This window comes from Pleurodeles waltl, chromosome 4_1 (genome assembly GCF_031143425.1).
Source record: "Pleurodeles waltl isolate 20211129_DDA chromosome 4_1, aPleWal1.hap1.20221129, whole genome shotgun sequence".
Lineage (NCBI taxonomy): Eukaryota > Metazoa > Chordata > Amphibia > Caudata > Salamandridae > Pleurodeles > Pleurodeles waltl.
In genome coordinates, this window is record NC_090442.1 from 644,913,670 (window position 1) to 644,937,807 (window position 24,138).

At 48.0% G+C, this 24,138-nt stretch overlaps 1 protein-coding gene across 1 annotated transcript in view; it reads left to right on the forward strand.

The window, feature by feature from the left end:
• The window catches only part of HAL (histidine ammonia-lyase), a 189,175-nt gene that overhangs the window by 49,040 nt on the left and 115,997 nt on the right, over positions 1-24,138 (forward strand). Inside the window, exons 8-9 of the mRNA XM_069229088.1 lie at positions 23,783-23,820; positions 23,909-24,034. Of these exons, the coding sequence (XP_069085189.1) occupies positions 23,783-23,820; positions 23,909-24,034 (164 nt within the window). The remainder of the gene's footprint in view (positions 1-23,782; positions 23,821-23,908; positions 24,035-24,138) is intronic.

A 24,138-nucleotide genomic window follows, 5' to 3' on the forward strand; every position in this document is an offset into this window, starting at 1 on the left:
ACCAAGTTTCTTTAGGCTCAAATGCACAGAGCCTGTTAGATGATCACAGTTCTTTTATCTCAGCCAGCCTTTACTCCTGCAAGTTACAGAGAATGACACCACCAGTCAGAGGAGTCTTACTTGGATTCTTGGTGTCCACTGGGGTTCCTCTTGATGGGACCAATGAGTCTTCACCTTAGGCACACGTCGGGTACTCTTTTCCAGTACTGGTCTCCTTAGGTCATTCTGTGTCCTTTCTTCACGCTGGGGCTGGAGTCAAGGTCCTGTTGTTGCTGCAGATGACCCTTTGTGCTTCTTTCTTCTTTTCAAGGTAAAATCTGAGTTTTGGTGCACGGGAGCCCCTTAAATCCTGGTTCAGGTGGCATTTAAGGGGGTGCGGGACAATGGCCAATGGGCTACTAGTTCCTGTGGCTAATCCTCCCCTTAAGTGACATCTTCCTGTGGGAATGCGTCACTTTTCTACCCAGAACCCACTATTCCTAGGGTCTTCCAAGATTCCAGAACCCTCCCTCGGCTGTGCAGACCTCCTAGCCCACCTTTAAGGTGGGGCTAGTTTTTTGGAGGTGCAGGCCTCCTACATAGCTAATTTCCCACCTGCCTCACTGGGCAGGGCAGAAAGGGCTATGTCCTCCACTGGGGAGACTTCTACTTACACATCAAAGGCAGGTAAAGCCTTTGAGGCTCACTGCCCTGATGCTTTTCTCAAAATCCAGCCTGGGAGGGAGGAGGTATGACCTCCTTCCTGCTCAAGCCCTTTATTCTTCATCCAGCCGAGGTGCTAGCACCACGAACAGGAGGTCAGACTCTTATCTGTGGTGGCAGAGGCTTGGGAAAGCCTGCTAAAACAGTACAAGACACGATAACTTGAGTGGCACCCTCCAAGGGTGCCACCTGGGTTTCTGCTTTTCAATCCTAAACATGAATATCATGTTCAGGGTTAAAAAGCACAGTGTTTGATACCAAACATGATGGGATTTGGCCAGGCCATTACAGAGCTGGACATCTTAGCAGTGGTCAGATGCCAGCCCATGGTATCCAATGGACCACCGGTTACCCGGGAAAGCATTACATTTTAAATGCCAGCTCCTGCACATATGTCCTCACTCATGGAACAGTGCACTCTGCATCCTGGGCTAGTGGAGGCCTGCCTTTAGGGGTGACTGACCTATCCATGGGCAGTAACAGGGACTTTGCCCGCACACGGTGTGGACAGAGTCTCACTCGATCAGCAGGCTGCTCGTGCAGGCTGACATGGCAACTCTGCAGTCTCTAGTTTACTAGGGGTACTCGGGGGCACAATCAGTGCTGCAGCCCTGGTGACCCCTTTGCCACCCTATCCCTAGGTAAAAATTACTAGGGTCTTACAGGGGTGGTAAAGGACTTGCCAATTGGCCTATGCAATTCGACATACAGTTTAAGCGAAAGAGCATTGGTACTGGGGGCTGGTTAGCAAGCCCCAGTATACTAACAGAGTCCAAAAACCAGCATCTAGTAGTTCAAATGGGGGCAAAAAGTGGGGATATCTGCAAAGAAGCCCAGTTTGCTACACTCCATATGTGATATTTTCTTCCACCATTTTGTACTCTATGAAGTAGGTGCTGTGGAATATCTTCACTTCAAAAAAATCAACATCTAAGCCTCCATGCCTGCTTCCTACGATCTGCAAGACAAGTAAAAATATACCCACAACATGTACCTTTAAAACAGGGGTTTTTGAATGGACTAAATGACTGTTTGTAAGGAAATGCCTCCTTGGCATGGTTACCCCCTGACTTTTTGCCTTTGCTGATGCGAAATTTTGATTTGAAAGTGTGCTGAGGCCTGCTAACCAGGCCCCAGCACCAGTGTTCTTTCCCTAACCTGTATTTTTGTTTCCACAATTGGCACACCCTGGCAGCCAGGTAAGTCCCTTGTAACTAATAGCCCTGGTACCAAGGGCCATGATGCCAGGGAAGGTCTCTAAGGGATGCAGCATGTCTTATGCCACCCTGGGGACCCCTCACTCAGCACAGACACACTGCTTGCCAGCTTGTGAGTGCTAGTGGGGATAAAACGACTAAATCGACATGGCACTCCCCTCAGGGTGCCATGCCAACCTCACACTGCCTATGAAGTATAGATAAGTCACCCCTCTAGCAGGCTTTGCAGCCCTAAGGCAGGGTGCACTATACCATAGGTGAGGGCACAAGTGCATGAGCACTATGCCCCTACAGTGTCTAAGTAAAACCTTAGACATTGTAAGTGCAGGGTAGCCTTAAGAGTATATGGTCTGGGAGTCTGTCATGCACAAACTCCACAGCACCATAATGGCTACACTGAAAACTGTGAAGTTTGGTATCAAACTTCTCAGCACAATAAATGCACACTGATGCCAGTTGTAAAGAAATGGCTCCCTGTTGCAGTTACCCCCCACTTTTTGCCTGATACTGATGCTGACTTGACTGAGAAGTGTGCTGGGACCCTGCTAACCAGGCCCCAGCACCAGTGTTCTTTCACCTAAAATGTACTTTTGATTCCACAATTGGCCCACCCTGGCATCCAGGTAAGTCCCTTGTAACTGGTACCCCTGGTACCAAGGGCCCTGATGCCAGGGAAGGTCTCTAAGGGCTGCAGCATATCTTATGCCACCTTGGGGACCCCTCACTCAGCACAGACACACTGCTTGCCAGCTTGTGTGTGCTGATGAGAACAAAACGAGTAAGTCGACATGGCACCCCCCTCAGGGTGCCATGCCAACCTCACACTGCCTATGCAGTATAGATAAGTCACCCCTCTAGTAGGCCTTACAGCCCTAAGGCAGGGTGCACTATACCATAGGTGAGGGCACCAGTGCATGAGCACTATGTCCCTACAGTGTCTAAGCAAAACCTTAGACATTGTAAGTGCAGGGTAGCCATAAGAGTATATGGTCTGGGAGTCTGTCAAAAACGAACTCCACAGCTCCATAATGGTTACACTGAATACTGGGAAGTTTGGTATAAAACTTCTCAGAATAATAAAATTAAAAAATGCACAGAGAGGGCATCTTAGAGATACCCCCTGTATTTTACCCAATTGTTCAGTGCAGGACTGACTGGTCTGTGCCAGCCTGCTGCTGAGAGACGAGTGTCTGACCTCATGCGGTGAGAGCCTTTGTGCTCTCTGAGGACAGAAACAAAGCCTGCTCTGGGTGGAGGTGCTTCACACCTCCCCCCTGCAGGAACTGTAAAACCTAGCAGTGAGCTTCAAAGGCTCAAGCTTCGTGTTACAATGCCCCAGGGCACTCCAGCTAGTGGAGATGCCCGCCCCCTGGACACAGCCCCCACTTTTGGCGGCAAGTCCAGGAGAAATAATGAGAATAACAAGGAGGAGTCACTGGCCAGTCAGGACAGCCCCTAAGGTGTCCTGAGCTGAGGTGACTCTAACTTTTAGAAATCCTCCATCTGCAAGATGGAGGATTCCCCCAATAGGATTAGGGATGTGCCCCCCTCCCCTTGGGAGGAGGCACAAAGAGGGTGTAGCCACCCTCAGGGCTAGTAGCCATTGGCTACTAACCCCCCCAGACCTAAACACACCCCTAAATTCAGTATTTAAGGGCTCCCCAGAACCTAGGAACTCAGATTCCTGCAACCTAAGAAGAAGCGGACTGCTAAGCTGAAAAACCCTGCAGAGAAGACCGATACACCAACTGCTTTGGCCCCAGCTCTACCGGCCTGTCTCCCCACTTCTAAAGACACTGCTCCAGTGACGCTTTCCACAGGGACCAGCGACCTCTGAAGCCTCCGAGGACTGCCCTACATCTAGAAGGACCAAGAACTCCTGAGGACAGCGGCTCTGTTCACCAAAGACTGCAACTTTGCAACAACTTACGTTTCCCGCCGGAAGCGTGAGACTTGACACTCTGCACCCGACGCCCCTGGCTCGAGTTGTGGAGAACAATCACTTCAGGGAGGACTCCCCGGCGACTGCGAGACCGTGAGTAGCCAGAGTTGACCCCCCTAAGCCCCCACAGCGACGCCTGCAGAGGGAATCCAGAGGCTCCCCCTGACCGCGACTGCCTGCTTCTAAGATCCAACACCTGGTAAAGACTCTGCACCCGCAGCCCCCAGGGCCTGAAGGATCCGACCTCCAGTGCAGGAGTGACCCCCAGGTGGCCCTCTCCCTTGCCCAGGTGGTGGCTACCCCGAGGAGCCCCCCCCCTTGCCTGCCTCCATCGCTGAAGAGACCCCTTGGTCTCCCATTGATTCCTATTGAGAACCCAACGCTTATTTGCACACTGCACCCGGCCGCCCCTGTGCTGCTGAGGGTGTATTTCCTGTGTGGACTTGTGTCCCCCCCGGTGCCCTACAAAACCCCCCTGGTCTGCCCTCCGAAGACGCGGGTACTTACCTGCTGGCAGACTGGAACCGGGGCACCCCCTTCTCCATTGAAGCCTATGCGTTTTGGGCACCACTTTGACCTCTGCACCTGACCGGCCCTGAGCTGCTGGTGTGGTAACTTTGGGGCTGCTCTGAACCCCCAATGGTGGGCTACCTTGGACCCAAACTTGAACCCCATAGGTGGTTTACTTACCTGCAAAAACTAACAAACTCTTACTCCCCCCAGGAACTGTTGAAAATTGCAGCTGTGTCTAGTTTTAAAATAGCTATATGTGATTTATGTGAAAACTGTATATGCTATTTTGCTAATTCAAAGTTCCTAAAGTACCTACCTGCAATACCTTTCATTTGAAATATTACATGTAAATCTTGAACCTGTGGTTCTTAAAATAAACTAAGAAAATATATTTTTCTACACAAAAACCTATTGGCCTGGAATTGTCTCTGAGTGTGTGTTCCTCATTTATTGCTTGTGTGTGTACAACAAATGCTTAACACTACTCCTTTGATAAGCCTACTACTCGACCACACTACCACAAAATAGAGCATTAGTATTATCTCTTTTTGCCACTATCTTACCTCTAAGGGGAACCCTTAGACTCTGTGCATACTATTCCTTACTTTGAAATAGTGTATACAGAGCCAACTTCCTACACTGTTTTATTTGGAAAGCTTCCCTCTGTTTAACAGGTCCTGAAGGTTCTGTAAATCTTGGCAGTAGGATAGAGTGGATGGTGCAAGGCTTCAGCCAGTGTCCTTCACACGCCTCTCCGGAGAGGATGGGAGTCCTTTCAAAAGGAACTTACGGGAGCTGTATATTTAGTAATAAAACAGAGGAATTCCAGAGATTCTGCTCTGAGCAGAAATACTTGGAGAGACCAGAGTCAGTTTGTCATCTTCTCAGGTCCTGCCAACCTGGCACTGTGACGTTTGAGCTGAGGACTGCATCTGGCATAGCCACAAATAAGCACTTGGGCATTTCCCTGCATTTGTTCTGCAACTCCATGCCAGGCAACTGGGGCAATAGAGAAACTGCAATTCCTTGGACAGTCAGTGCTCTTAAAGCAGCATAACTTCAGGCTATGAGATGCCAAAGGAATATGTTGTTTTTCCTGAAAAGTGCTTTAAGCCAAAAGGTGCATGTATTATCCCTGTGATTGTATGTATATTTTGGCCCCATAAAGACAGAGCTGTGGCTAACCTCATAGCAATCCAGTGATTGCAATTTCTTAACTCGCGTCAGTTTTCTTTAATCAGTATCTGTTGTATGCCCTCAGAAAACGTTCACTGCTAAAGTCCTGAAATCCCATGGGATTTATGAAAATATAAATATATTTAAGTATATTATTTTATTTTTATTTATTTCATTTTTTTCTAAGTTTGAATAACAGTCCAATGAGTCAGAGCAATACAATAATCAATCACTTGGTTAGTATTCAAGTGTAAAGCTAACCCACATAGATTCCATATTTTACCATGACAGCCATCTCCATTACTTGCTGTAGCCCCTTCTCTGATCCTGAATCTAGGGTGACTTTGACCTTTTTAAGATAAGATCAAGTGCAAGGCTGAATTCCCCCTCACCATATCATGTGCTCAGTATTGTACTTCATAGAGAGCGTAGATGTTCTGGAGTGTTCAGGAATGTCTTCAATAGAGCCCCTTATCATAAGCATTTTGGTGTGTGTGTGTGTGGCTTTGAAATCCACAAAGTAGTGTATTAATATGGCTACACCAAGAGCAGGAAGCAAAAGAGGCAAAGTATCTGTGACGTCCCATTTTGTGTCAAATGTTTTACTGCATCTTAGATAAAGGTGAGTCTTTTGTAGAACAGCCACAACTATATTATGTCTGTATAAATATACAATGATTAAACTCAGCTTAATGGGATTGTTAAGTCTGAGGACATTTGAGGAACATAAACTTAAATTATGCCTCCGGCTTTTATGTATTGTTGTGCCCATAATGTGGTGCAATGTGTTGACACTTGGTGTCTGGCTTTGATCGGTATTAATATATTGACTCTGTCATAACTGAAGAACATATATCCCACTAAGAACTGTCCCAACCTCCACCCCCATACTGAAACCGTTAACTATCAGTGAAGCAATTTATTCTCTCATAAACTGTAAGAATGTTACAAAAATACAGTGAGACAGGGTGTAGCGTGGCGTGGTTGTATGACAGAACCACGCACGGCTTAACAACGCAGGTGGAACCACAACTGCATCTTTACAATGCATGCCTTTACTACGAATTTCATTGTAAAAGCATGCTTGGTAAAGGTATATGAGGTACACAACATACATGGCTGTGTGATATAGCTTCTCCACCTGAATCCTAAAACCTACCCAACCTTGTCCTAAAAACAATCCCGACCCATCCTGAACCCTAAAACCTACCCCACTCTGTTCTAAAAACTACCCTGCCCCAACCTTAAACCCTAAAAACGACCTCGCCCAGTACTAAAATCTACCCTGCCCTGTCCTACTACCATTCCCCCCCCATGAACCCTAAAGCCTACCCTGCCCTGGCCTAAAAGCTACCCTGACCCCTCCGCCCCTGCCCTGAACCCTAAAACCTACCCCGTCCTGTCCTAAAAGCCCCTTTTACCTGGCCACCGCGTTCCTCTCCCAGGTGCTCCCGCTGTATGCCTTAACCACACATTTGCGTGGTTCAGGGACATGCGTGGTTCAGGCAGGTGTGGTAATGTTTGCATGGTTACGACCTGAGTGGCACCGGCTGTGTAGAAAAGGACATTTCCCGTGTGGCATCACCACCCGCAGCCACCCAATAACTGGATATGTCAGCAGCCCTATTTGCCATATATTTGTTGTGCCAATGTTTGCAAAAGTGTAGTTTAACGTGCTGTGCTCCCTTCCAGATACAGGAGTAAGTCCTCTCCATCATGGGATTTTGCCTATCATGGTATCAAAAAAGCCTATTATAGTTCTTACGGAATCTTGCTGTGTGTTTTGAAGTCAGTGAATATGTAGATTGTGGTTCTGTGGCATTTACTCAGTCTTTCCCTTTTCCCTAGCTACAGTCAGGGCTATGCCCGATCACAATAATTTTAGAATCCTGGCAATTATGGGTCTAGGACAGGAGCCCAGGGGTGGCTACTGAACCAGGGTACAGCATGCTTGCTCAATAACCTACATCCCTGAGAAGTAGGACCTGCCAAAACTCAATAAGCAACATTTCAATGAATATTTCAATTGTTATGCTAGGCACACAATGTGAGTATTAATGTGCCTAGATCATGCTTCAATGTCTTGTTTATTGCACTTACTAAGAAGAGTACTTTTTCTATGCTTAGTAGGTTTTCATTACATATTTTGTGTTCTTTTGTGGCTGTATTATCCCTCCTTCTCAATCCTTTACTTCACCCATTCTAGTCTCTCTGTGAAGGTATCAATTTTGCCCTTAATGACTTAAAGGCTAATGTTAATATTTAACACGATGTCTGTTGTTTCATCATTAAAACTGTTAGCGGTCTCCACCTGTGATTTGTCCAAATCTTTAGAGGAGTTCCCTCCTTGTTGTTCATACAGTTTCTTTTGCTTGAATTGTAGTTGGCCTTGTTTTGGGTCTGCTATTCGCATATTGTGGTCCAAATGAGACTGGCTTATGGTGTCACGAGTGTCTGCCTATAAGATGGTTATGGCAGATTGTTGGAATTGGTCTTCTCTGCAGAGTCTTCCCCAAACTCTTTGCCTTCACCTCCTGTTTCCTGAACCTGTTTATATTCGTTTTTAGGACACAACTGTGCACTTTGTCATTGCTTACCAGTGCTAAAGTGCTTGTGCTGACCTTAGCTTACACTGAAATGGCACATTTTATTTACCTGTAAGTCCCTAGTGAAGTGGTACTACATGTACCCAGGGCTTGTAAATTGAATGCTACTAGTGGCACCTTAGCACTGATTGTGTCACCCACTTAATCAGCCCTTTAAATGTATCTCAGGCCTGTCATTGCAGCATAAGGGGACAGTTTTCAACTGCCATTTTGGCCTGGCAAAATCAACCCTTTGCTTGACTTTTTAATACATATATGTCCCCCCTAGGGCAGGTGTAGTGAATTTAAAAAGTGGGATATGTACTTTTGCTTTTTACTTGTCCTGTTGGTGAAAACACTCTTAAATTTGTTTTTCACTACTGCAAGGCTTACCTGTCCCATAGGATAACATTGGGTTACCTTATTAGATTTAATAAGTGATATCTTTCAGTTGGGAGCAGGTAGGAATGTCAAGTGTAGTATCTCATGAATTGTAATTTAAAACCTTCTTTAATAGCAAAGTCAGATTTTAAATTGCAGTTCTGTAAATGCCACTTTTGCAAAGTTGACATTTTCTTGTCCAGACTATTAGGTGTAGCTGGCAGTTGGTCTTTGTATATTGCTCCCAGACAGTGAGACAAAATAACATAGGTGTTGGCAGGATGAGCCTTTCTCATTTTACGAGGGGGAGGAGCTGTCGCTTACCACACTTAACACCACAAAGATTCTGGCTCAGCACACTCGTAGTAAAGGATTTCACACTAGTCGTTTGTGCCTCCAGACAAGCTGGGGCCAGGGCACAGAGGAAGGAAATTCCAGACTCACCTGTACGGGTAGGGATCCTGAAGCTTCTCCCACTTCAAAGTGGGCGCCAGGTATAAATATTAAACCCAACTCTTTAGTACACTTCTGGACCTGTGGAAGACTCAGAAGACCGACTCCTACAGCAAAATTCTCCCCCCACCCCCTTACACTGCAAAACCTAACCCGCCCTGTCTTAAAAACTATCCCTACCCCTCTGCCCTGAACCCTAAAACCTACTCCGCCCTGGCCTAAAAACTATCCTGATCCCTCCACCCCTGTCTTGACTCCTAAGTCCTACCCCACTCTGTCCTAAAGCCAACCCCGCCCTGTCCTATAAACTACCCCCACCCTGAACACTAAAACCTACCTCGCCCTCAACCTTAAAACTTATCCCGCCCATCCTAAAAACTACACCAACCCCCCTGCCCCACCCTGAATGCTAAAACCTACCCCACCCTGTTCTTAAAATTATCCTGGCCCCCTGCTCGCACCCTGAACCCTAAAACCTGCCCCACCCTGTCCTAAAAATGACGCTGACCCTCTGCCCTGAAAACTACCCCGCCCCCCCACCCTGAACCCTAAAACCTACCTCTCCCTATCCTAAAATCTACACTGCCTCCACACCCCGGCCCTAAGTCCTACGACCTACCTCACCCTGTCCTAAAACCTACCCCGCCCTGTCCTAAAAACTATCCTGACCCCGTACTGAACCCTATGACCTACCTCAACCTGTCCTAAAAACCAGCCTGATCCCTCCCCCTGAAGCCTAAAGCCTACCCCACCCTGTCCTAATAACGTCCCCAACCAATGCCCTGAACCCTAAAACCTACACTGCCCTGTTCTAAAAACTCCCCCGTCCTGAACCCTAAAACCTACCCCACCCTGTCCTAAAAACTTCCCTGACCCACTACCCCACCCTGAACCCTAAAACCTACACCGTCCTTTCTCAAAAATTACCCCAAACCCTCTGACCCTGCCCTGCATCCTAAAGGCTACCCTGCCCTGTCCTAAAAACTTCCACAACTGCCATTCCCTGAACCCTAAAACCTACCCTGCCTTGTCCAAAAAATTACCTCAACCCCACCTCCACCCGGAACCCTACCCCTCCCTGCCCTAAAACTACCCGACCCTGTCCTAAAAACTACCCCAGCCCCCCAAACCTAGCCCCACTTACATTTCTCTCCTCTTCTCCTTACTGTTCCGCCCGAATTGCTCTTCTGCCATTACCACGCATATGCTATGGTAAAGGCATGCGTAGTAAACGCATATGCTATGGTAAAGGCATGCGTAGTAAACGCATATGCGTGTGTAAGGAAATGCCTCCTTGGCATGGTTGCCCCCTGACTTTTTGCCTTTGCTGATGATATGTTTACAATTGAAAGTGTGCTGAGGCCTGCTAACCAGGCCCCAGCACCAGTGTTCTTTCCCTAACCTGTACTTTTGTATCCACAATTGTCAGACCCTGGCATCCAGATAAGTCCCTTGTAACTGGTACTTCTAGTACCAAGGGCCCTGATGCCAAGGAAGGTCTCTAAGGGCTGCAGCATGTCTTATGCCACCCTGGAGACCTCTCACTCAGCACAGACACACTGCTTGCCAGCTTGTGTGTGCTAGTGAGGACAAAACGAGTAAGTCGACATGGCACTCCCCTCAGGGTGCCATGCCAGCCTCTCACTGCCTATGCAGTATAGGTAAGACACCCCTCTAGCAGGCCTTACAGCCCTAAGGCAGGGTGCACTATACCATAGGTGAGGGTACCAGTGCATGAGCATGGTACCCCTACAGTGTCTAAACAAAACCTTAGACATTGTAAGTGCAGGGTAGCCATAAGAGTATATGGTCTGGGAGTCTGTCAAACACGAACTCCACAGCACCATAATGGCTACACTGAAAACTGGGAAGTTTGGTATCAAACTTCTCAGCACAATAAATGCACACTGATGCCAGTGTACATTTTATTGCAAAATACACCCCAGAGGGCACCTTAGAGGTGCCCCCTGAAACTTAACCGACTGTCTGTGTAGGCTGACTAGTTCCAGCAGCCTGCCACACTAGAGACATGTTGCTGGCCCCATGGGGAGAGTGCCTTTGTCACTCTGAGGCCAGTAACAAAGCCTGCACTGGGTGGAGATGCTAACACCTCCCCCAGGCAGGAGCTGTGACACCTGGCGGTGAGCCTCAAAGGCTCACCCCTTTGTCACAGCCCAGCAGGGCACTCCAGCTTAGTGGAGTTGCCTGCCCCCTCCGGCCACGGCCCCCACTTTTGGCGGCAAGGCTGGAGGGAACAAAGAAAGCAACAAGGAGGAGTCACTGGCCAGTCAGGACAGCCCCTAAGGTGTCCTGAGCTGAAGTGACTCTAACTTTTAGAAATCCTCCATCTTGCAGATAGAGGATTCCCCCAATAGGGTTAGGATTGTGACCCCCTCCCCTTGGGAGGAGGCACAAAGAGGGTGTACCCACCCTCAGGGCTAGTAGCCATTGGCTACTAACCCCCCAGACCTAAACACGCCCTTAAATTTAGTATTTAAGGGCTACCCTGAACCCTAGAAAATTAGATTCCTGCAACAACAAGAAGGACTGCCCAGCTGAAAACCCCTGCAGAGGAAGACCAGAAGACGACAACTGCCTTGGCTCCAGAAACTCACCGGCCTGTCTCCTGCCTTCCAAAGAACTCTGCTCCAGCGACGCTTTCCAAAGGGACCAGCGACCTCTGCATCCTCTGAGGACTGCCCTGCTTCGACGACGACAAGAAACTCCAGAGGACAGCGGACCTGCTCCAAAAAGACTGCAACTTTGTTTCAAGAAGAAGCTTTAAAGAACCCTGCAACTCCCCGCAAGAAGCGTGAGACTTGCAACACTGCACCCGGCGACCCCGACTCGGCTGGTGGAGAACCAACACCTCAGGGAGGACCCCCGGACTACTCTCCGACTGTGAGTACCAAAACCTGTCCCCCCTGAGCCCCCACAGCGCCGCCTGCAGAGGGAATCCCGAGGCTTCCCCTGACCGCGACTCTCTGAAACCTAAGTCCCGACGCCTGGAAAAGACCCTGCACCCGCAGCCCCCAGGACCTGAAGGACCGGACTTTCACTGCAGAAGTGACCCCCAGGAGTCCCTCTCCCTTGCCCAAGTGGAGGTTTCCCCGAGGAAGCCCCCCCTTGCCTGCCTGCAGCGCTGAAGAGATCCCGTGATCTCTCATTGACTTACATTGCGAACCCGAAGCTTGTTCTAACACTGCACCCGGCCGCCCCCGCGCCGCTGAGGGTGAAATTTCTGTGTGGGCTTGTGTCCCCCCCGGTGCCCTACAAAACCCCCCTGGTCTGCCCTCCGAAGACGCGGGTACTTACCTGCAAGGAGACCGGAACCGGGGCACCCCCTTCTCTCCATTATAGCCTATGCGGTTTGGGCACCACTTTGAACTCTGCACCTGACCGGCCCTGAGCTGCTGGTGTGGTAACTTTGGGGTTGCTCTGAACCCCCAACGGTGGGCTACCTTGGACCAAGAACTGAACCCTGTAAGTGTCTTACTTACCTGGTAAAACTAACAAAAACTTACCTCCCCCAGGAACTGTGAAAATTGCACTGTGTCCACTTTTGAAATAGCTATTTGTGAATAACTTGAAAAGTATACATGCAATTGAAATGATTCAAAGTTCCTAATGTACTTACCTGCAATACCTTTCAAACAAGATATTACATGTTAAATTTGAACCTGTGGTTCTTAAAATAAACTAAGAAAAGATATTTTTCTATAACAAAACCTATTGGCTGGATTTGTCTCTGAGTGTGTGTACCTCATTTATTGTCTATGGGTATGTACAACAAATGCTTAACACTACTCCTTGGATAAGCCTACTGCTCGACCACACTACCACAAAATAGAGCATTAGTATTATCTATTTTTACCACTATTTTACCTCTAAGGGGAACCCTTGGACTCTGTGCATGCTATTCCTTACTTTGAAATAGCACATACAGAGCCAACTTCCTACATTGGTGGATCAGCGGTGGGGTACAAGACTTTGCATTTGCTGGACTACTCAGCCAATACCTGATCACACGACAAATTCCAAAATTGTCATTAGAAATTGATTTTTGCAATTTGAAAAGTTTTCTAAATTCTTAAAATTCCTGCTAGGGCCTTGTGTTAGATCCTGTTTAGCATTTCTTTTAGAGTTTTAAAGTTTGTAAAAGTTTGAAATTAGATTCTAGAACCAGTTTTAGATTCTTAAAAAGTATTCCAACTTTTAGAAGCAAAATGTCTAGCACAGATGTGACTGTGGTGGAACTAGACACCACACCTTACCTCCATCTACAGATGAGAGAGCTAAGGTCACTCTGTAAACTAAAGAAAATAACAATGGGCCCCAAACCTACCAAAATACAGCTCCAGGAGCTTTTGGCAGAGTTTGAAAAGGCCAACCCCTCTGAGGGTGGCAACTCAGAGGATGAAGATAGTGACTTGGAGGGAAATTCCCCCCCTCCAGTCCTACTTAGGGAGAGCAGGGCTACTCAAGCCCTGACTCCACAAATAATAGTCAGAGATGCTGGTTCCCTCACAGGAGGGACCAACAACTCTGAAATCACTGAGGATAACCCCAGTGAAGAGGACATCCAGTTAGCCAGGATGGCCAAAAGATTGGCCTTGGAAAGACAGATCCTAGCCATAGAGAGGGAAAGACAAGAGATGGGCCTAGGACCCATCAATGGTGGCAGCAACATAAATAGGGTCAGAGATTCTCCTGACATGTTGAAAATCCCCAAAGGGATTGTAACTAAATATGAAGATGGTGATGACATCACCAAATGGTTCACAGCTTTTGAGAGGGCTTGTGTAACCAGAAAAGTGAACAGATCTCACTGGGGTGCTCTCCTTTGGGAAATGTTCACAGGAAAGTGTAGGGATAGACTCCTCACACTCTCTGGAAAAGATGCAGAATCTTATGACCTCATGAAGGGTACCCTGATTGAGGGCTTTGGATTCTCCACTGAGGAGTATAGGATTAGATTCAGGGGGGCTCAAAAATCCTCGAGCCAGACCTGGGTTGACTTTGTAGACTACTCAGTAAAAACACTAGATGGTTGGATTCAAGGCAGTGGTGTAAGTAATTATGATGGGCTGTACAATTTATTTGTGAAAGAACACCTGTTAAGTAATTGTTTCAATGATAAACTGCATCAGCATCTGGTAGACCTAGGACCAATTTCTCCCCAAGAATTGGGAAAGAAGGCGGACCATTGGGTCAAGACTAGGGTGTCCAAAACTTCCACAGGGGGTGACCAAAAGAAAGGGGTCACAAAACCTCCCCAGGGGAAAGGTGGTGAGACAGCCAAAAATAAAAATAGTCAAGAGTCTTCTACAGGCCCCCAAAAACCTGCACAGGAGGCTGGGCCCAGAGCCTCTTCACAAAACAATCCTGGGTACAAGGGTAAAAACTTTGATCCCAAAAAGGCCTGGTGTCGAAACTGTAGTCAGTCTGGACACCAAACTGGAGACAAGGCCTGTCCCAAGAAAAGTTCCACTCCAAACTCCAATCCAGGTAACACTGGAATGGCTAGTCTCCAAGTGGGATCAACAGTGTGCCCAGAGCAAATCAGGGTCCACACTGAAGCTACTCTAGTCTCTGAGGGTGGGGTGGATTTAGCCACACTAGCTGCCTGGCCTCCTAACATGCAAAAATACAGGCAACAGCTCTTTATTAATGGGACAAGTGTAGAGGGCCTGAGGGATACAGGTGCCAGTGTCACCATGGTGACAGAGAAACTGGTTTCCCCTGGCCAATACCTGACTGGAAAAACTTATACAGTCACCAATGCTGACAATCAAACTAAAGCACATCCCATGGCAATGGTAACTTTAGAATGGGGAGGGGTCAATGGCCTGAAACAGGTGGTGGTCTCCTCAAACATCCCAGTAGACTGTCTGCTTGGAAATGACCTGGAGTCCTCAGCATGGGCAGAGGTAGAACTAAAAACCCATGCAGCCATGCTGGGTATCCCTGAACTGGTGTGTGTAAAAACAAGAGCACAATGCAAGGCACAGGGTGAAAAAGTAGAGCTGGAGTCTGGAAAAATGGCCCAGCCTACCAAGAGAAAAGGAAAGTCAGTTGGGAAAATAACTGCAACACAGTCAGAAAAAGGGAACCTCTCTTCTCAGGAAGAAGTTCTGCCCTCTGAGGGAACTGAGCCTTTGGAGCTTGAACCTTATCAGGTTGAGCTCTTAGGCCCAGGGGGACCCTCAAGGGAGGAGCTGTGTAAGGGACAAGAAACTTGTCCCTCTCTTGAAGGCCTTAGGCAGCAAGCTGCTGAAGAGTCCAAGGGCAAGAAAAATGGAACACATAGGGTCTATTGGGAAGATGGACTCCTGTACACTGAGGCCAGAGACCCCAAACCTGGTACCACTAGGAGAGTGGTAGTGCCTCAGTCGTTCAGAGAGTTTATTCTGACCTTAGCCCATGATATTCCCCTTGCTGGGCATTTGGGACAAACCAAGACGTGGGAGAGGTTAGTCAACCACTTCTACTGGCCCAATATGTCCCAGAAGGTTAAGGAGTTTTGCCTCTCCTACCCCACCTGTCAATCCAGTGGTAAGACAGGTGGGCACCCAAAGGCCCCCCTCATTCCACTTCCAGTGGTGGGGACCCCTTTGAAAGAGTGGGTGTGGACATAGTTGGTCCACTGGAACCTCCCACAGCCTCAGGAAATATGTACATCCTAGTAGTAGTGGATCATGCTACTAGGTATCCTGAAGCTATTCCCCTTAGGTCGACTACTGCCCCTGCAGTAGCCAAGGCCCTCATTGGTATCTTTACCAGAGTGGGTTTCCCTAAGGAGGTGGTGTCTGACAGAGGTACCAACTTCATGTCAGCATACCTAAAACACATGTGGAATGAGTGTGGAGTGACTTACAAATTCACTACACCATACCATCCACAAACTAATGGCTTAGTTGAGAGATTCAACAAGACATTAAAAGGCATGATCATGGGGCTCCCAGAAAAACTCAAAAGGAGATGGGATGTCCTCTTGCCATGTCTGCTTTTCGCTTACAGAGAGGTGCCACAGAAGGGAGTAGGATTCTCACCCTTTGAACTTCTGTTTGGTCACCCTGTAAGGGGACCACTTGCTCTTGTTAAAGAAGGCTGGGAGAGACCTCTTCATGAGCCTAAACAAGACATAGTGGACTATGTACTTGGCCTTCGCTCTAGAATGGCAGAGTACATGGAAAAGGCAACCAAAAACCTTGAGGCTAGCCAACAGCTCCAGAAGTTTTGGTATGACCAAAAGGCTGCACTGGTTGAGTTCCAACCAGGGCAGAAAGTCTGGGTTCTGGAGCCTGTGGCTCCCAGGGCACTCCAGGACAAATGGAGTGGCCCTTACCCAGTGCTAGAAAGGAAGAGTCAGGTCACCTACTTGGTGGACCTGGGCACAAGCAGGAGCCCCAAGAGGGTGATCCATGTGAACCGCCTTAAGCTCTTCCATGACAGGGCTGATGTAAATCTGTTGATGGTAACAGATGAGGATCAGGAGGCAGAGAGTGAACCTCTCCCTGATCTTCTATCATCAGACCCAAAAGATGGCTCAGTAGATGGGGTGATCTACTCAGACACCCTCTCTGGCCAACAGCAAGCTGATTGTAGGAGAGTCCTACAACAGTTTCCTGAACTCTTCTCCTTAACCCCTGGTCAGACACACCTGTGTACCCATGATGTGGACACAGGAGACAGCATGCCTGTCAAAAACAAAATATTTAGACAGTCTGACCATGTTAAGGAAAGCATCAAGGTGGAAGTCCACAAGATGCTGGAATTGGGAGTAATTGAGCGCTCTGACAGCCCCTGGGCTAGCCCAGTGGTCTTAGTCCCCAAACCTCACACCAAAGATGGAAAGAAAGAGATGAGGTTTTGTGTGGACTACAGAGGGCTCAATTCTGTCACCAAGACAGATGCTCATCCAATTCCTAGAGCTGATGAGCTCATAGATAAATTAGGTGCTGCCAAATTCTTAAGTACCTTTGACTTGACAGCAGGGTACTGGCAAATAAAAATGGCACCTGGAGCAAAAGAGAAAACAGCATTCTCCACACCTGATGGGCATTATCAGTTTACTGTTATGCCCTTTGGTTTAAAGAATGCCCCTGCCACCTTCCAAAGGTTGGTGAATCAAGTCCTTGCTGGCTTGGAGTCCTTTAGCACAGCTTATCTTGATGATATTGCTGTCTTCAGCTCCACCTGGCAGGATCACCTGGTCCACCTGAAGAAGGTTTTGAAGGCCCTGCAATCTGCAGGCCTCTCTATCAAGGCATCCAAATGCCAGATAGAGCAGGGAACTGTGGTTTACTTGGGCCACCTTGTAGGTGGAGGCCAAGTTCAGCCACTCCAACCCAAGATCCAGACTATTCTGGACTGGGTAGCTCCAAAAACCCAGACTCAAGTCAGGGCATTCCTTGGCTTGACTGGGTATTACAGGAGGTTTGTGAAGGGATATGGATCCATTGTGACAGCCCTCACTGAACTCACCTCCAAGAAAATGCCCAAGAAAGTGAACTGGACTGTGGAATGCCAACAGGCCTTTGACACCCTGAAACAAGCAATGTGCTCAGCACCAGTTCTAAAAGCTCCAGATTATTCTAAGCAGTTCATTGTGCAGACAGATGCCTCTGAACATGGGATAGGGGCAGTTTTGTCCCAAACAAATGATGATGGCCTTGACCAGCCTGTTGCTTTCATTAGCAGGAGGTTACTCCCCAGGGAGCAGCGTTGGAGTGCCATTGAGAGGGAGGCCTTTGCTGTGGTTTGGTCCCTGAAGAAGCTGAGACCATACCTCTTTGGGACTCACTTCCTAGTTCAAACTGACCACAGACCTCTCAAATGGCTGATGCAAATGAAAGGTGAAAATCCTAAACTGTTGAGGTGGTCCATCTCCCTACAGGGAATGGACTTTATAGTGGAACACAGACCTGGGACTGCCCATGCCAATGCAGATGGCCTTTCCAGGTTCTTCCACTTAGAAAATGAAGACTCTCTTGGGAAAGGTTAGTCTCATCCTCTTTCGTTTGGGGGGGGGGTTGTGTAAGGAAATGCCTCCTTGGCATGGTTGCCCCCTGACTTTTTGCCTTTGCTGATGATATGTTTACAATTGAAAGTGTGCTGAGGCCTGCTAACCAGGCCCCAGCACCAGTGTTCTTTCCCTAACCTGTACTTTTGTATCCACAATTGGCAGACCCTGGCATCCAGATAAGTCCCTTGTAACTGGTACTTCTAGTACCAAGGGCCCTGATGCCAAGGAAGGTCTCTAAGGGCTGCAGCATGTCTTATGCCACCCTGGAGACCTCTCACTCAGCACAGACACACTGCTTGCCAGCTTGTGTGTGCTAGTGAGGACAAAACGAGTAAGTCGACATGACACTCCCCTCAGGGTGCCATGCCAGCCTCTCACTGCCTATGCAGTATAGGTAAGACACCCCTCTAGCAGGCCTTACAGCCCTAAGGCAGGGTGCACTATACCATAGGTGAGGGTACCAGTGTATGAGCATGGTACCCCTACAGTGTCTAAACAAAACCTTAGACATTGTAAGTGCAGGGTAGCCATAAGAGTATATGGTCTGGGAGTCTGTCAAACACGAACTCCACAGCACCATAATGGCTACACTGAAAACTGGGAAGTTTGGTATCAAACTTCTCAGCACAATAAATGCACACTGATGCCAGTGTACATTTTATTGCAAAATACACCCCAGAGGGCACCTTATAGGTGCCCCCTGAAACTTAACCGACTGTCTGTGTAGGCTGACTAGTTCCAGCAGCCTGCCACACTAGAAACATGTTGCTGGCCCCATGGGGAGAGTGCCTTTGTCACTCTGAGGCCAGTAACAAAGCCTGCACTGGGTGGAGATGCTAACACCTCCCCCAGGCAGGAGCTGTGACACCTGGCGGTGAGCCTCAAAGGCTCACCCCTTTGTCACAGCCCAGCAGGGCACTCCAGCTTAGTGGAGTTGCCCGCCCCCTCCGGCCACGGCCCCCACTTTTGGCGGCAAGGCTGGAGGGAACAAAGAAAGCAACAAGGAGGAGTCACTGGCCAGTCAGGACAGCCCCTAAGGTGTCCTGAGCTGAAGTGACTCTAACTTTTAGAAATCCTCCATCTTGCAGATAGAGGATTCCCCCAATAGGGTTAGGATTGTGACCCCCTCCCCTTGGGAGGAGGCACAAAGAGGGTGTACCCACCCTCAGGGCTGGTAGCCATTGGCTACTAACCCCCCAGACCTAAACTCGCCCTTAAATTTAGTATTTAAGGGCTACCCTGAACCCTAGAAAATTAGATTCCTGCAACAACAAGAAGAAGGACTGCCCAGCTGAAAACCCCTGCAGAGGAAGACCAGAAGACGACAACTGCCTTGGCTCCAGAAACTCACCGGCCTGTCTCCTGCCTTCCAAAGAACTCTGCTCCAGCGACGCTTTCCAAAGGGACCAGCGACCTCTGCATCCTCTGAGGACTGCCCTGCTTCGACGACGACAAGAAACTCCCGAGGACAGCGGACCTGCTCCAAAAAGACTGCAACTTTGTTTCAAGAAGCAGCTTTAAAGAACCCTGCAACTCCCCGCAAGAAGTGTGAGACTTGCAACACTGCACCCGGCGACCCCGACTCGGCTGGTGGAGAACCAACACCTCAGGGAGGACCCCCGGACTACTCTCCGACTGTGAGTACCAAAACCTGTCCCCCCTGAGCCCCCACAGCGCCGCCTGCAGAGGGAATCCCGAGGCTTCCCCTGACCGCGACTCTCTGAAACCTAAGTCCCGACGCCTGGAAAAGACCCTGCACCCGCAGCCCCCAGGACCTGAAGGACCGGACTTTCACTGCAGAAGTGACCCCCAGGAGTCCCTCTCCCTTGCCCAAGTGGAGGTTTCCCCGAGGAAGCCCCCCCTTGCCTGCCTGCAGCGCTGAAGAGATCCCGTGATCTCTCATTGACTTACATTGCGAACCCGACGCTTGTTCTAACACTGCACCCGGCCGCCCCCGCGCCGCTGAGGGTGAAATTTCTGTGTGGGCTTGTGTCCCCCCCGGTGCCCTACAAAACCCCCCTGGTCTGCCCTCCGAAGACGCGGGTACTTACCTGCAAGCAGACCGGAACCGGGGCACCCCCTTCTCTCCATTATAGCCTATGCGGTTTGGGCACCACTTTGAACTCTGCACCTGACCGGCCCTGAGCTGCTGGTGTGGTAACTTTGGGGTTGCTCTGAACCCCCAACGGTGGGCTACCTTGGACCAAGAACTGAACCCTGTAAGTGTCTTACTTACCTGGTAAAACTAACAAAAACTTACCTCCCCCAGGAACTGTGAAAATTGCACTGTGTCCACTTTTGAAATAGCTATTTGTGAATAACTTGAAAAGTATACATGCAATTGAAATGATTCAAAGTTCCTAATGTACTTACCTGCAATACCTTTCAAACAAGATATTACATGTTAAATTTGAACCTGTGGTTCTTAAAATAAACTAAGAAAAGATATTTTTCTATAACAAAACCTATTGGCTGGATTTGTCTCTGAGTGTGTGTACCTCATTTATTGTCTATGGGTATGTACAACAAATGCTTAACACTACTCCTTGGATAAGCCTACTGCTCGACCACACTACCACAAAATAGAGCATTAGTATTATCTATTTTTACCACTATTTTACCTCTAAGGGGAACCCTTGGACTCTGTGCATGCTATTCCTTACTTTGAAATAGCACATACAGAGCCAACTTCCTACAGCGTGGTAATGGCAGCGTGGTAATTGCATAGCGTTGCATTGACCACGTTGTAAGTGATGTTTCCCATTTTCTGATATTACTTGCCAATGCTTGTTGTTTATATATGCTAATTCCTAATGTTACTATATATATAAATCAAATCAAATCAAATCATTAACATTTATAAAGCGCGCTACTCACCCGTGCGGGTCTCAAGGCGCTAGGGGAAAAAGGGGGGTTATCGCTGCTCGAACAGCCAGGTCTTTAGGAGTCTCCGGAAAGCGGAGTGGTCCTGGGTGGTCCTGAGGCTGGTGGGGAGGGAGTTCCAGGTCTTGGCCGCCAGGAAGGAGAAAGATCTCCCACCCGCCGTGGAGCGGCGGATGCGAGGGACAGCAGCGAGTGCGAGGCCAGAGGAGCGGAGGAGGCGGGTGGGGACGTAGAAGCTGAGGCGTCTGTTGAGGTATTCCGGTCCCTTGTCGTGGAGGGCTTTGTGTGCGTGGGTGAGAAGTCGGAAGGCGATCCTTTTGCTGACTGGGAGCCAATGCAGGTGTCTCAGGTGTGCGGAGATGTGGCTGCTGCGGGGTATGTCGAGGATGAGGCGGGCCGAGGCGTTTTGAATGCGTTGCAGGCGATTTTGGAGTTTGGCTGTGGTCCCGGCGTAGAGGGTGTTGCCGTAGTCCAGGCGGCTCGTGACGAGGGCGTGGGTCACGGTTTTTCTGGTGTCGGCGGGGATCCAGCGGAAGATCTTGCGGAGCATGAGGAGGGTGAGGAAGCAGGCGGAGGACACGGCGTTGACTTGCTTGGTCATGGTGAGAAGAGGGTCCAAGATGAAGCCGAGGTTGCGGGCGTGGTCTGTGGGGGTCGGTGCGGTGCCGAGGGCCGTGGGCCACCAGGAGTCGTCCCAGGCGGACGGGGTGTTGCCGAGGATGAGGACTTCCGTTTTTTCAGAGTTCAGCTTTAGGCGGCTGAGCCTCATCCAATCTGCGACGTCCTTCATACCCTCTTGTAGGTTGGTCTTGGCGCTGGCGGGGTCCTTGGTGAGGGAGAGTATAAGTTGGGTGTCGTCGCGTAGGAGGTGATGATGATGTCGTGCTTGCGTACGATGTTGGCGAGGGGGCTCATGTAGACATAGAAGAGTGTCGGGCTGAGTGATGAGCCTTGGGGTACGCCGCAGATGATCTCGGTGGGTTCTGAGCGAAACGGAGGGAGGTAAACTCTTTGGGAACGGTTTGAGAGGAAGGAGGCGATCCAGTCCAGGGCCTGGCCTTGGATTCCGGTGGAGCGGAGGCGGGTGATTAGGTTGCGGTGACAGACGGTGTCAAAGGCAGCCGAGAGGTCGAGCAGAATGAGGGCGACTGTTTCACCGTTGTCAATCAGGGTTCTGATGTCGTCAGTGACTGAGATGAGGGCGGTTTCAGTGCTGTGGTTGGTTCGGAATCCGGTTTGTGAGGGGTCGAGCAGGTTGTTGTCTTCCAGGAAGGTGGTCAGCTGTTTGTTGACGGTCTTCTCTATTACTTTGGCTGGGAAAGGCAGAAGAGAGATATATGTATATATATATATATATATATATATATATGTATATATATATATATATATATATATAGTGTGTACTTACCTCCGGTTGGGGGCCTGCCTATAAGTAATCTAGTTAAGTGCTACTGTAATAAAGTGCCTTTGTTATTGTAACATTGTGTGGTTCCTTTTCATGTGTGACAACTTACTGTGCGACTGCTGTGGTATTGCAAGTGCTTTACACTCGTCCTAGATAAGTCTTGACTGCTCACCACAGTTATCACTAAAGAGCTGTGGCTTCCTAGACACTGTTTCGCTGACTAATCGGGGTATCCTGGAAATAGTATAAGGTGCACCATAGGTGTCCACCACACACCAGGCCAGCTTCCTACACCAGCTTGATCTTTCTTTTAATTAATGTGCAAGGGGTTTATGCCTATGCATTCATTGTCTCATCAGAACTCTTCATGGGGTGTCTGAACCGACACCTTATTTTGTTTTCATTCCAGTTTAATTTAGATTAGGGAACTTCCTTTATGGAACACACTTGCTGTATTCTTACCATGTTAACTGTTATTCTGACAAATATTGAATCCCTCCTTATATTGAAATATCGATTATTGGATTATATTCATCTTTAATTCTGATACTTAAAAGATGAATAGTTATTAAATAATGAAAAACTAAAAAATTGAAAATTATAAACCTTTAGCTTAAATTATCTTTATTGACTGTACTAAAATTCCTAGGTGAATTTGTATGTAAGTTTGATATAAGTAAGAGCTCCTTTTCACTTTTCCTTGTCAATGAACAAAGATCAATTTAAACAATAGCAGGAGTTGTTTGATTGCACCCGAAGATTAAGTAATAGCGAAACTTTCTCTCACAATGTTCAATTTGGATCACATGCCAAATTCAAACTTAGCAGTGAATTAATTAAACCCTAAAAAAGATGATGGTCCTAATGGGCAAAATATTACTCTTACCATAAAAACCCTTAACATAAATATAATGAAAACGCTCCCTGCTCATGACAAGATATGTTAGTCTTTTAGTGATATTGGCTTGCCTCAGACTTGCTATCCATGTGTCTTCACTTCTCAGCCATAAAAAGCGAACTATAAGAAACCTTTATTGGAAATTCTGTAAAGTCATTGAAATTTGCCAACATTAAAAACCATACTAACTGTGGGAATAAAGTCTATGTGGTGGTGCTGGAATCAGTGGCCTTTTACATGTTGGCTTTTAGCAGTCTGAAGGAGCACTGTAAATGATGCCCATAAATATGTAAACAAAAAATATTGTACTGTCCCCATTACATATCAGCACCCTTCCCCATAATGTCCTGGTTTCTGTTTCTGGTCTCGACTGAACGCCACACACCTTAATTATGTGCAGCATCTGATATCCTGGATAATATAATGAATGTCAATCAATGTTTGTAAAACTGTGGAGCTGTTGCATGTCATACACCCATTCTGTAGGCCACCTGTTTGTGCATTTGTTTTTGCATTTTTCATCCCCACTCTTATTCCTCTGTCAATTGTTCACTGTTTGACCTGAATAAGAATTATATTCTTTGTCCTTTTATTAATAGGGAGCTTCAGGTGAACCTGATCCGATCACATTCTGCGGGTAATTATACCAATATACATATAGCTCCTCTGCATGCTTCTGGCATTAAGTTGATAGTATGAATTGTGACATTGTCCATTCTTTATAGGAGTCGGCAAACCCCTGAGCCCGAATCGGTCTCGCATGCTCTTGGCCTTGAGGATCAACGTCTTGGCAAAAGGTTACAGTGGAATTTCCCTCAAGACACTGCATCAAGTCATTGAAGCATTCAATGGTAAGCTAGTACTTGCAAGAAAACAAGATTGGGTACCATTGGATACCAAAAATATAAATTTTGTTGATGTGGGAATCCAGGACAAGCTAAAATGTTAAGGGGAA